We start from the raw sequence: 13,332 nt of genomic DNA on the forward strand, positions 1-13,332 counted from the left end.
TCAGCTGGGTGATGCTGTAGCAAACAAGAAATAATAAATCACACCAAGAAAACAGGCAGTAATCTCTCATGCTTTTATATTCATCAGTTTCCTTTTGTGTGTCTGTTTAGAAAAGTATGTGCCCTGGAGCGTCATCAGTCTGGTTTAAAGACTTTTATCAATAGATCACACTTGTTCATCGTGCTTATCTGGTGTCAAATAAAAATACATCTCCTTGCCACCCAGTTCTCCTCTTAGTAGCCTCTTAAATGAAATACAAAATTTCCTTTCAGCTGGAATGGAAATTGTGGTTTGGATCAGAGCAATTCTTACACTTAGGAGGAGAGAATTTCAGCCATTTCTGTTTGTTTTACTTCTGCTGATTTTAGAATCAACACAGAATTTGAAATCCCCGTATAAAGCCTGTAAAGCACTTGCTGTAATGTTAAGTATATTATTAATAATGTCAAAGAAGCCATTTTCCATAATACTGGTGCAGTCCAATATAGCTTATTCTGAGGCATGTTTGGCAGTTTGCCTCAACAAAAACTGAATCAGAGCCAAAGTGCCTCTTTTCAATTGGATGTATGCTCTTAGTATAGCTTTGTAGAGATTGACTTGCAAAATAATTAATAAAAATAACCCTTATCATCTCCGCAGTTCTTTAATGACTGAATATTTAAAAAAAACAGGCGTATATGTCTATTTCTGTTCACAAAATGGGAAGGAGGAAACATGAAAAGGCACAGTTCCTTTGCCTCAAACAACAGCACTGCTGGGAGTGGAAACTGTACCTTCACTGGTGCGGTAAGGACTGAATTAGCCCCATCTGGCCTTGGAACAAGTGCCTCGTTGTGGGTTGGACTGGCATTGGGGAAACAGGGTGAGGCTGCTTATTCTGGTGATATAGATATTTTATGATCATTTTAAGTCATAAAGCGAACAACCGTTACTCTCGTTTCATATGTTAATTAGCTTATCGGTCCTTTGCCTGGAATGTGGTGGTCTTGCAAGTTTGCAGCTAATTCATGTCCTTGTCGGCCATCCAGTTTTCTTTAGCAAGGAGATTTAGTGCTCCCTCTAGATAACATTGGAATGTTTCTCATCCTTTTTATAAATAGCCCCTTTTGTTAGAGGAAGAACAGACTCTTTCATAAGTTATTTCCTTAAAACTATATGGTTACGTGACCAATCACCACACCTACACTCCTTGAGGAGGCATATACAATCACAATCGATGTTTATTGTCCCTATTTCGCACCGTTTCTTCATATCACAATTATTAAGAAGATATCGACACTGAAGCCTAATTTCAACATCTTTAGTATTACCTTAACTATCGGCCGGCGCAGGCGCAGGCGCCCCGGCCGGAGGAGGCGGGGTAGCGGCTCCAGCCCGGGCGCCTGCGCACTGGCGCGGCTGCGCCTCGGCGAGGGGGAGCCGGCGGCGGGCGGGAAGGGTGAGCCAGCTCGTACTCCTCCAGCCGCCATTTCGGGGTGCTGGGGGGAGGGGGGGGTGCGCTGCTGCCTGGGGGCTGTGTGGCCCGGCGGGGCCCTACAGCCGCCGGGCGGGGCGTGAGGTGCGCTCGCCTCGGGCGGGCGGTGCGGTGCGGCCCCCTCGGCCCGGCGCGCGCGCCGCTGCTGCGAGTGCGGGCCCGCAGCGCGGGGGGCGGCGCCTGGCGGGGCACCCGCGGGGGACTGAACTTAAACTGGGGAGGGGGGGGGAGAGGCACTTCTTCCAGTCGGTGTAGGCGCTGGTATTTAACTAGAGTACGTGTTCTGGAGTTACCGTGTTGGTGAGGTTTTAAATGTAAATGTTTGTTTTGTTTTTCTTCTTCTCCTTTGCTACGTGAGGCTGGATGTCGGTGTGCTTGAGGTTCCGCTAATACTGCCGGGCTTTTACGGGTAACAGAGCAACTTTATCTACTACTATTATACGCAGTTTGTTTCTTGACAGATTATTTCTGGGTTTATATAACAAACAGAACCTCTGCTTTAAAGGCTATGATAAGTAAAGAACATTATCAACGTAACTGAAGCATCATACTCTTCACATTGTAGCTAGCTTTTCTAGGCATCTCTGCCTGTTCAGGAGGAAGGCTGAAGGAGGCAAGGACCATTAGATCAGGGTGATTGGACTGGGTACTCGTGGATCATGTTAATTGCACAGGGTTTTTTTATACTAGTTCAGTGCTGATTTTTTAATGATCGCTTATCTCTAATTTTTGTCAGTCTGCAAGTGTTACGAAACTGTTACCCAGGTCATTGCTTAAAGACTGAATCACTTAAGTAGGAAATACCTAGAAGGCTTCTGAAAGGGCTAGGGCAGAAAAATGAAACGGACTTCCAAAATTCAAAATGCTGTTGTGTCATGGAATAAATTTGTGGTCTCTTTGGGGGTGCAGCAGAAATAATGTATGATGTGCTGATCTGTATCTCACGTTGCTCATGAAAGTAGAGATGCATAGAAGGTAACATTGCTTTGTAATACCTAAAAATATAGGAGACGCTTTTAAATGACTGTGGGATCTTGTAACTTTCTCATGTAGAATGAAAACCTTTTCCATATTTGTGTTTGGAATAAACCCCAAGAACAAAGCATGGAGGCTTAAAATACAGAAAGGATAGATTTTGGGTTTAAGATTTTAATCTTCTAATTTAAGATATTCAGAGTAATGTAAACCGTACTTAAAAATAGACTAAGCTGTATGCCACCAGTTTCTGCAATAAATTACAGTGAAGATTCTAGTGTTTTTAAACAAAAAGGCTCTGAGCTGTACATTGTATTTGAGAATGTGCCTGTGTGTAACAACACTGTTACTTTTCAGAGCCTTTATGTACACTGGGGTCAGTGTCTAAATGTGGAGTCTTTTATATGCATGTATCATTCAAGGCTGAGGCTCTGTACTTGTTAATGTTTTTATGTTGCATCTTTTTGATAATCACAGAATTGGGGGGCGGAAATCTGGTCACTTAGACCAAGCTTATAATATTTTTTAAGTTATCTTGTTTCAGAGTAAGGGATAGGACAAAATTCCATATTCTAGCAAGGAAAAAACAGTGCAGTCCAGAACAGGGGGAGTAGAAAATCAGAAATTGTAAAAATAAAAAATAAAATTGAAAAAAAAAGAAGATAAAGCCATAATAATTTTTGTGTTAATCTCTCTTTTTGGTAGGCTGGATATCTAAGAAAAAATGGCAGATCCTTGGCAGGAATGTATGGATTATGCAGTTACTTTAGCAAGGAAAGCTGGGGAGGTAACTATAAACTATTTATAAATGATATTATTTATTGAGTCTAATATGTATGTAGCTTTTGAAGGAGTTTAGTGGTGGATATTCTTCTGAGGAGTGTTTTGTCAAAAACATAAATTCGCAGAATCAGTGATGTTCAGGATTGGAGTGTCTTTCATGTTTACAGCTTAGTTAATTTAAGAAAACAACTTTGCACTTCTCTTTGGATCAGAGTCTGATTAGAGACTTAAGAGGTATCTTTTATTCCTTAAATTTGATTAAAAAAAGAAAATATTCTGATTTGTGGTAAACAAAGAGCATCTCAGTTTCCCCCCTTAAGCTGCACCTGTCTGCCTTGCTGTTGTACTACCTGAAAGCTGTTGACAGTCTTCCTTGCGAACACATCAATGTTATATAGTGGTTTGTTGTTGGCACAAGGTACCGGGACATGTTCTCTTTGTGAAGACTGCTTTACTTCTGTAAATAAGAAACATCCCTTGCAGTGGCGGTACTTTGCCCGTTTGTGATCCAAGATGGCTTAGAACAAGGAAGAGTTTGCACATCTTGGCGAGCCTCTGCATAAGAGTGGTTACCAAATGTTCAGTTCTTGGTAGTTCTGCTTGGTACATTTGAATGCTATTGCAGCCAGGCAAGATGGTACATGTACTAATTCTGTCCCCTGCAGCTGCAAAGTCTGCAGAACATTGTCCTTCAATGACCTCATTAAAGTCTTACCTCAGAAAATCTTTCTAAGTTACAGTAAAACAATTCTGTGGGCTGTGAGGCATGGATTTTTGCTTAGGCCAGTTCTGGTAGTTTGAATATCATAAATGCAGCATTTGTCTAAAAGTAGCTGGCTTAAGCTCAGTCATAAGTGTTTCATTCAGCTCTGGTATTTAAATTTATAAATCTAAAACCTGCCCTAAGAAAATAGACCTCAGTTTCATGTACCAGTGGATATTGTAGTACTTAGATTTAAGGTCATGTAAAAGTTTGTGCTGAGTAGGGGCTGAAGATACATGCAAGGGTAAGCTTCAGCTGCTGCAGTTAAATCCAGGTTTTGTCACTGTTTGTGTTTGTGTTTTGTATGTGCGGTATAGAAAATTACAGTAAAAATTATGCTCAGATTGTTGGGAAAACTAATATTTTTCGTACTGTTGATGAAGATAGATTATTTTTTGTTTTGTTTTGTTTGTGAGCAGATAATCCGTGAAGCACTCAAAGAAGAAATATCTATTATGACTAAAAGCTCACCAGTAGATCTAGTGACAGAAACTGATCAAAAAGTAGAAAACTTCATTATTTCTTTGATAAAAGAAAAGTATCCTTCTCACAGGTATGACTTCTCAATACATTTTTGATAGAAAAAGGGAGAAGAGGCTGGAAGAAGAAGATGGAAAGTTAATGATTTTGCTTTGTAAAATTTCATTACTATTGGCATGCTTTCAAGTTACAGAATTCTCCCTTACTCTCAATATGTTCAGTTTTTCAGAGTAGCAACATGTTGAAGTTTTGTCCAGGGCTGTAGTAACAAAAGAAGGTGTCCTCAGGATCTACTGACATGAGTTTAGCCTTGCCTAGGGGTTATGCTGAAGGTCACTTCCAGCTGAGCCAGCTGTAAATAACTTCTTGTTTACTTGTGTTGGAGAACCAGAGGTGGCTCCAGCATACCCAGAACCCAAATTTCTTGTCTGATGTTGGCTGTTGAAACGAGCATGCATTTGCTGTCTGTGCTGGATGGGTCCTGTGGTACCAAGCGTACCTTTGGCAAATCTCATACAGCTTAAGAACATCAAACCCTCTTAAAAGAAGATAGGATCTTCTGATTCTGCATAACTGAAAGTTTGTCATACAAAATACGGATTATTTTTTTTTAATTATCTGTCCCTTTTTTTCTTCTTCCTGCCCCTCGCGCCCCCCCCCCCGATAAAGTTGTTCTTGAAGGGTGAACTGTATGTGTTTTACTTACATGAGACATTCTTTCCTATTTTGACATAGTAGCTCAAGTTTAATACAGTTTCCTTAAAGAGGGTGTGCTCACTTTTCTTGCATTTTCTTGGAGATTTTCTTATTGTAGCTGTATATGTGAAACGTAATAAATATGTTTATAACTGGAACATCTGAGGTGATGCAAAATGCCAGTAACCTAATCAAATTAGTGTAAGTATACAGACCTGTGGAATGACCTTGAAAGAACAGTTTCTGTCACATTAATAAACATTTTAGAGTACTTTAGCATCTTTTCAATTAGATAATTGATACTGGTGTTGAATTTATCTTTCTAGTGAATTACTCATCCACCTCAATAGCTATTCAGTCGCTTTCTTTGTGAAGATTTGCTGCTTTGTTGAAACATGATATTTCTTTCTGAGCAATCATTTTCACTTCCATAGTTAATCATGTAACTCCTAATCAATATTAAAGGGACCTTATTGTTTACTCTCGGCAGTTCTCTTCATTTTACATGTTTGTGGGGGAAGGCATGTGTTTAATGCATACTTTTCATAGGTTGAGTAATATGCGATAAATTTAACAACATAGAAGAGAATTCCACCCACTTAGACTCATCCCAATAATTTTGCAGTTCAAAACAAATATTTTCACAAGCAGCAAAAATTGTGATATTTGGGTTCCTGTAGCACTGTGCCTTGTGTATCTCTTGGGTTTCTGATTATGGTTGAGTGTGCACACTACTGTACTCTTCAGGAGGGGCTCTGGTTTGGGTTTTATCCCTTTTCCATGTCACCATTTTGTAACCCTTGTAAAATTAAACAGTTTTAAGACTTTCTGTCATACTTGAGTTGAAATCAGACTACAAATTTAACAGTTACTGTAGTGGTCTAACCAGGTGCATATGACCACAAAGGCTTTCTTGCTAAAAAGTAGTGCTTTATAGCACAAATGAACGGAAAGGTAGAAACAGCTACAAGTATTCTGACCAGAATTTGATGCTGTTACTGGAAAAAATGTTGAAAACTTCAAGGTTCTGAATGCTAAATTCCAGTAATCAATATTAAAACACATATATTTCTTTTCCTCATGTACTGTGCTTATTTCTGACATCATAAATATTGATGCAAGGTTGCTCAGATGTGGTTGGTGCTTTCCGAATAGATTGTGTATTTCTTAGCTTTTTACGTATGATCACTGGTGGTATGAAAACCTGCATCTTGTTTTAAGAATTTTAATTTCAAGGACAGTGGTGTAATTCAGACATTTTTAACAATATCTTTGTATCTTTTAAATGTATTTGCTACTCTAGCTTCATCGGAGAAGAATCTGTTGCAGCTGGAGAGGGCAGCATTTTGACAGATAACCCTACATGGATTATAGACCCTATCGACGGAACTACCAACTTCGTACACAGGTCTACCTTTCATTTTGTTATGTTAGCAACTTCAAATGATTATCTTTTTTCTTCAGTTCCGTGAAAGTAAGGTTTTTTTCACTTTTAAATGGCTTTGAAAGAGATATTATGAACTTGTTAATAGTTATAAATTGTTACTGCATTTACTGAGAACCATTGGGCATTTTTTGTAATCTTTTTTGTATTTCTGTAAGTATTACAATAGCTCTGTAACCAACAGCAGTTGTTCCATGAGAGGCTCATACTATATAGCAGGGGTCAGCAGCCTTTGGCACAGGTGCCAAAGATAGGTGGGCAGATGTTAACAGCAAAGCAAGAGGACTCAGAGTTAGGAGTTGCAGTAATTTCAGGGAGGTGATAACAGCACCAAGTCCAGATTTCTAAGAAATTTCAAATTCATTAAGATCTAGGAGCTGCTACCATGAAATAAAGCAGAATATCACCAGTAACTGTCTAGTGATATTTTGCCCGAGGATGAGGAGGATACTTTCAGTGTAATGCTGACTGCCTATTCCTTCCGTCTTTGAAACATGATAGATTTTAACCCTGACGAGTTTTTCTGAGATTACTTGATTCCAGCTGTGAAATAACTGCCACTGTGTGCACCATGGCTTTAAACAGCTGGTGAATCATGCTAAATAACGTGTTCAAAAAGCTCAAAGAAAAGAACCATTTTGCTGTTTTTTACAGAATTAAAAATCTGTATTTTTTGCAGATAGTAATTAAAGCAAAAGTTTGGGAACTTCAAGTTTGGAAGAGTAAAAAATAATTAAAAAATTGATTGGTTGATCATTAAAAACTTAGCCTGAGATGCATTTCACCATGTTCTCTGTCCTCCCACTGGTTCACTCTTCCCCCTGCATTCTTCCTTCTCACTTTGATATCTGTCTGTCTTTGTTGCTTGGGAGGAGAGGTGACTGGCTTCTTTGATGAGACCATTTTGGCCAGCTTGTTCCTTCTGAGAAAGCCTCTGTGCTACTAACCTTGCTTGTATTCTTTGGCTATAAGATGACAGTCCCAAAGCTGGTAACAACTGTAACAGGGGTGACAGTCTCTAAGCTGTAACAGGCTTAGTTTCAGTGTGTGGAAAAGTTTGTATTTTAAATAGTAATTAGTGTTGTTGGATCTGTTTTCATAGTAAATTGTACAGATTCCAGAAAACTGGTATTTTCTGTATAGTCCAGGTTTCTTTCTGAAACGTATGTTACATTTAACTGAACGTTGTTTTTATTAAGCGTAAGCATGGTAATGAAAGAAGCATAGAATCTTACTATAAATTAGTGAAATGTTTTGTTTTGTAGGTTTCCATTTGTGGCAGTTTCAATTGGCTTTGTTGTAAACAAAAAGGTATACTTTTTATTACTTAATATCTAATCAATCAAAAACAAATTAATTCCTTGTTGCTAGTTATAACTAAGGTCTATATTTTCACAGTAAATAGGAAGAAAGGGAAAAAAACCTCAAGGTACCTTTACTTTTTCTTGCAGATAGAATTTGGAATTGTGTATAGTTGTGTAGAAGACAAGATGTATACTGCCAGAAAAGGAAAAGGTGCATTCTGCAATGGTCAAAAACTTCAAGTATCGGGCCAAGAGGGTAAGTTGAACCACGTGCTTATTTCTGGTAATTACATTTATTTTGCAAATGAGGCGTCAACAGTTTTAGACCTGGATATAGTCCTGTTTCTTGGCTCATAGAGCCATTTCATGGCTTTGTTTTGCAAAGAGGCTTTTTTGGGCCATGGGTTGTTCAGTTTTGAGGAACAGCTTTTATGTTTTCTTTGATGCATATAACATGCTTGTGATCTTTACAAAATCAGGACTCTGCAACTGAGGATTTTATTCTCTTGTGTGTTGGGGGTGTGTGTTTGTTTTTAATTGCCTGTATATCTGCAGTCTGTCTGTGATTGTTCTTTAGAGTCTGTAGCAAATCTACCAAACAAGGCAGCTTCTTTCAGGTGTGAACTAGTGGTTTAAATCAGTATCACTCTTCTATACTTATTTATTATGTAAAGTAAAAACCACCATTAAGGTGAGACCTTTAAAGATCTGAGGACTGTTATAATTCTGATAGCAATAGAACTTTATTTAGTAACTACATCGATTAATGTATATACATAATTAAAGCAGATCTGCTTTGTTTGCTGTATTATATTTTTTCCTGACATTTTCCATGTAAGAACAGATTTTTATACACCCAATATATGTCATATTCATATTTAAATACCTTACTTTTATTCAGTCTGGTAAGAAAGCAATGAAGTAAACTCTGCTAATTACTGTTGTTATATAAGTTGTACTGTTGGAAAAGTGAGTTTTTGTTTCTTTTCCAGACATTACAAAGTCCCTTTTGGTAACAGAATTGGGATCCAATCGTGATCCAGAGACTATAAAAATAATTCTTTCTAACATGGAAAGACTTCTCAGTATTCCCATTCATGGGTAAGATGCTTCCTAATTTTTAAATTTACTGATAGTGTTAATGTTGTAAATATGATCATTTTTAGGAAGGATTGGTTGCATGATATTGGACACTTTAAATGTGAAATACTATTTAAAAGTTTTTGTCTAGTAGCTTCTAAGTATGTTTAACTTTTTCAAGCTGGGACATGTACAAGAGAGCCCTAACAATAACAATAAGTATTGAGAAGCAAAGCATGTTTGGTGTTGTAGAACTGAAAAGTATTGTATTTTACTAGTTACAAAAATGAAAGAATTTTGTGTGTGTCCACCCCCTGAAACACATAAGGAGTAAAACTGGATAAACAGAAGCTATATGACGTTTCTTTTCCCCGTAGTAATGAAAATCGTTGTGGTTTCTTTCATGTTAGAAGGCAAAAGTAGATCTCCCTTTCCCCTTTCAACACCACACAATTTTTTCTGAATTTGTCCCAAGTAGTTGAAATTGTCCATAACCTGTTCTTACTGTGGTTACATTGCCTGGTTCCTGTCCTCCAGATAAGCCAAAGCCTACATTTCTGCAAGCCGTTTTACATCTAAAGGTGGTTTCACTAGGCAGTGTTTTATTACTCAACCGTACTCATGTTTCTGATCTAAAACGGGTTGTAGTTTTATGCTGAGGTTTTCAGGATTCTCATTTTGACACTTAAGGTGTAGAATTTTTTTCTGCTTTCCAAAAGTCAACTGATGTCACTAAAGAATGTATGTTGAATTGTAAGTAGGGAGTACATTTTAGATATGTTGTCAGTTCAACTTTGGTATTTTATTTGTAAACAATAAATTGATATTGGGATTGATTTAAGTTGCTTCTTGCAGTAACTTTGCTGCTATTGGTTACAAGTTAATGTACATTTTACTGATAATTGAAATAACTACAGTTATTTGTACAAGTCACACTAAGTGCATCAACATTTCCAAAAGAAAGTGGAATTTGTAACACAAGGGTTTTTATAAAGTTATCCAGACCGAATTCCTGCTGTGTAATTTATTTTTTTGATTACGGCTGTTAGGGTTTTTTTCAAGTCAGAGATAATTGCTGAGTATCATCAGAGGAACTGAAGTTCATTGCTGAGAACCGTGTACACTCTAATTCTTGTATTTGAAAAGCAAAGTAGAATATCTGTTATTTTTTCATTGGTGGGTATCTTCCCTAATATGTTTTAGTTTAAGAAGTTGTTTAATATGTGTTTTCACTCTTAAGACAGGATTCTTTAGTGGAATTGGTAAATGTAATTTCTGGAAATTTGCTGTATTTGGAGAGTTCTTCAAGCTACTCAAGCAAAACTTCATACCCAATTTTTTATTTGTTTCACTGCAGCATTCCACCACATTTTGTCTAGCTCAGTTCGCTTTGCATATGATGCTTCTGTGTTCTCTGTGCAGTGTACACAGTACAAACTGTTCTCAATTAAAAAAACAACTATGTCTCCTTTAGGATTAGAGCTGTTGGTACAGCAGCTGTGAACATGTGCCTTGTGGCAACCGGTGGAGCTGATGCCTATTATGAAATGGGGATTCACTGCTGGGATATGGCAGGGGCTGGAATCATTATTACTGAAGCAGGTGGAGTACTGCTAGATGTATCAGGTAAAATACTCAGGCATTCATGGAACTCTTTTGTCCTTACGAGTAACTAGTTGGGAAGAAAAAATAGCTGAAATGAGAAGGCAAAGAGGTCTTTCAACCCTCCTTCAAAGTTACCACTACTGAACAGAGTTCCCACCCAGTTAATAGACAGTCAGTTGCATGTTCTTGAGCTACAAGGCAAACTTTGTTTGCTTTACTTTACTCCTATGGCTGAGCATCTGGAAAAGTTAAAAAAGGCAGTAAACATACACTGAACAGAATTCAAATGTAGCTCATACAAGGTAGCTGTTGTGTTAAATGCATTTATATCCAGGGGCGAAATTTGGTCCTAAGTAGGAATGTATAGTTTACACTTGATTTTCTTACCAACTTTTAATTTTCTCCAGATAAAGGTAGTTACTTTGCTTGCTTTGATTTCTAGGTGGACCATTTGATTTGATGTCTCGAAGAATAATTGCAGCAAGTAGTCGAGCTATAGGAGAGAGAATAGCCAAAGCACTTCAAATAATTCCTCTGAAAAGGGATGATGCAACTAACTGAATACCAAAACTTCACCTTAAATGTAATTATATAATGTTGTCTCATACTCCCATGTGTTGGTTGTTCTACACCTCGAATGTGATAAAAAGATAGATTAGTAGGTGATAGTCTTTCAGTACTGGTGTGACTACTAAATAGTGTTTTGAGATTGGACCAATATTCTAAGTAAGCTTTTACTGTTAAGTATTTTATTTAACATCACAATTACACAGATATCTCTAAAAAGAAGCAAATATATACAGGTAATATTTTAAAGTTTTGTGTTACACTGGAAGGCATAGCAAGAGACTGATGTATAGATAAATAAAAATCTCTAGTTGACAAAACAAAATTCACTGTCTTAACACCACATTGTTGTATCGATCCTGAACCCCAAAAGACAAAGGCATTACTATTGATCCAGTCCATCTCATCTGTTTTCTTTGATGTCACCAGTTTATCCATTTCCTTACTTTGTTACAGGTTTTTGTAGAGGTAACTTATACATTTGCAAATTTTTTTTAGTTGCTTGTAATTTTGGCTCTGATTTAAAGCCTTCATTACTTATCTGTCATTGGTTTTATAGTCAGCATTGTAGCTTTCTTACAGTAGATAAACACAATCTCTTCTTTAGCCCTTTATGTGGCCAGTATCCATGTAAGTTCCTTACAGTTGGCAAAAATTAAAATAGTTACTGTGCCAGAAAATATGTGCATCTCCCAGAAATAAGTTCTGAGCACACCTTCTATCACTAGTTGATTTACCATAATTTAAAATGAAGTATGATTTGCATTTGACCATTCTGATCAGCTGGTACTAGGTCCTCTTATTCTTGGAAGTTATAATTCCTGTTAATTTTGCGTGGGTTTCTCCGTGAATGAGTGTGTTTCAAAGTCTAAGGAATCATTAAAATCCAAGAGAGTTTTCAGTAACTCAGCTGATAAAAGAATAAGCACATAGTCCAGATGTTTTACATCATCTTCTGTAAGTTATAAAAGCAGCGACCAACCAGGATCAGGTTTCCATTGTTATGGAGTGTACAGGCACAAAAGAAGATACAAATCTAAGAAACAGTAGTAATCTCGTTCTTGTTGTCAGTTGTTCTAAACTTTGAAAACTATACTGGTTCTTTGAATTTTTGTGTATGAGTGTTAAAAGTATCAGTACACTGTTCAAATAATTAATGCACTTTAAAAAAAAAAAGATTTAACTTAAATCAGTTTTTAGACTCATTTTTCAGTGTCTAAAGTTTCCTAAAGAAAGTTGTATCATTCATGATCCAGTGAAGACAGCAATGCTTTGAAAAAACCTGACTTTTGTACTGCTGTCCCACTATTTTTAATTTGGAGAATGGTGTTCTCTGCTTTGATGTTTCAACAGATCTCTTATTATAAATTTCAGTCTTTTATATGAGTTTATTTTTGCATATTTTGCAGAAATATTTAATTTGAAGTTGTATATGATGCCAGATGATCAGTGTTAATGAGATCAGCCTGCTATTTAAAGGTCTTGTCAAAAAAACAGACTTAATTTTGCTTTTTAAATTCCAGTTGACAAGGATAGAAACTTTTTGAGCATTTCAATGTAACTTTGTTGCTGTAAATGATGAGGGATCGTCATTATTTCTTGAGAAGTGTCTCCTGTACCATTTCTGTGGCTTTTGTATAACAAATTCTGTGTAACTTCTAAAAACTGATTTATTTGTGAAATAGAAACATGTCTAAAAAACATTTGAGATGGGAGAACACATTCAAAATAAATATGTTGTAGCAGCAGCAGCTTCAGGTGTGTGTTTCCTTTCTTAATATTCATCATTACAGTGCTGGGTCCCAACAAGCTGGAATTGTGGGCTTCAGACTTTCTCTGCATTGAACACTTTTTCTTCTTGGCCTCTGAAGTACATAGATCATAAACTGTTGTGCCTTTAGATAAGTGGGATTATTTATATACCTGCAATAGGTTTTTAGAGTGAATATTCCAACATCTTCCAGTGAGATCATGGTGCATTAGTCATGTGTGACCTCAGAGCTCAAACTATGAACTGTCTTGCCTGTGATTTGTTTTGGAGGCTCAACAGGTGGTTGAAGTGTGTAGCCTTCTCAATGTTAGTTTTCCTAATAATGCTCTTTGAGGAAAAATTTAGATCAATTTTCCATCTTGGCAGTCTCAATTTGCATTGGAGACCAGC

General features: G+C 37.1%; 1 protein-coding gene across 1 annotated transcript; it reads left to right on the forward strand.

Moving 5' to 3' along the window:
- The first annotated feature begins 1,705 nt into the window (after window positions 1–1,705).
- On the forward strand, window positions 1,706–12,922 carry IMPA1 (inositol monophosphatase 1). The gene is made up of 9 exons (XM_080381901.1): window positions 1,706–1,883; window positions 3,155–3,236; window positions 4,415–4,548; window positions 6,475–6,579; window positions 7,881–7,926; window positions 8,067–8,175; window positions 8,912–9,020; window positions 10,474–10,625; window positions 11,047–12,922. The coding sequence occupies exons 2-9, from the start codon at window positions 3,174–3,176 to the stop codon at window positions 11,163–11,165; spliced, it is 837 nt and encodes a 278-aa protein (XP_080238027.1). The 5' UTR covers window positions 1,706–1,883; window positions 3,155–3,173; the 3' UTR covers window positions 11,166–12,922.
- The last annotated feature ends 410 nt before the right edge of the window (window positions 12,923–13,332 follow it).

The sequence above is a fragment of the Falco punctatus genome (genome assembly GCF_963210335.1).
Source record: "Falco punctatus genome assembly, chromosome: 3".
In the NCBI taxonomy this organism is placed as follows: domain Eukaryota; kingdom Metazoa; phylum Chordata; class Aves; order Falconiformes; family Falconidae; genus Falco; species Falco punctatus.

Bases quoted from the DNA above. Each gene is read 5' to 3' on its own strand.
- IMPA1 (XM_080381901.1), top strand. From the start codon at position 3,174: ATGGCAGATCCTTGGCAGGAATGTATGGATTATGCAGTTACTTTAGCA. The intron at 3,237-4,414 runs GTAACTATAAAC...GTTTGTGAGCAG, and splicing joins TAGCAAGGAAAGCTGGGGAG to ATAATCCGTGAAGCACTCAA. The intron at 7,927-8,066 runs GTATACTTTTTA...TTTTTCTTGCAG, and splicing joins GCTTTGTTGTAAACAAAAAG to ATAGAATTTGGAATTGTGTA.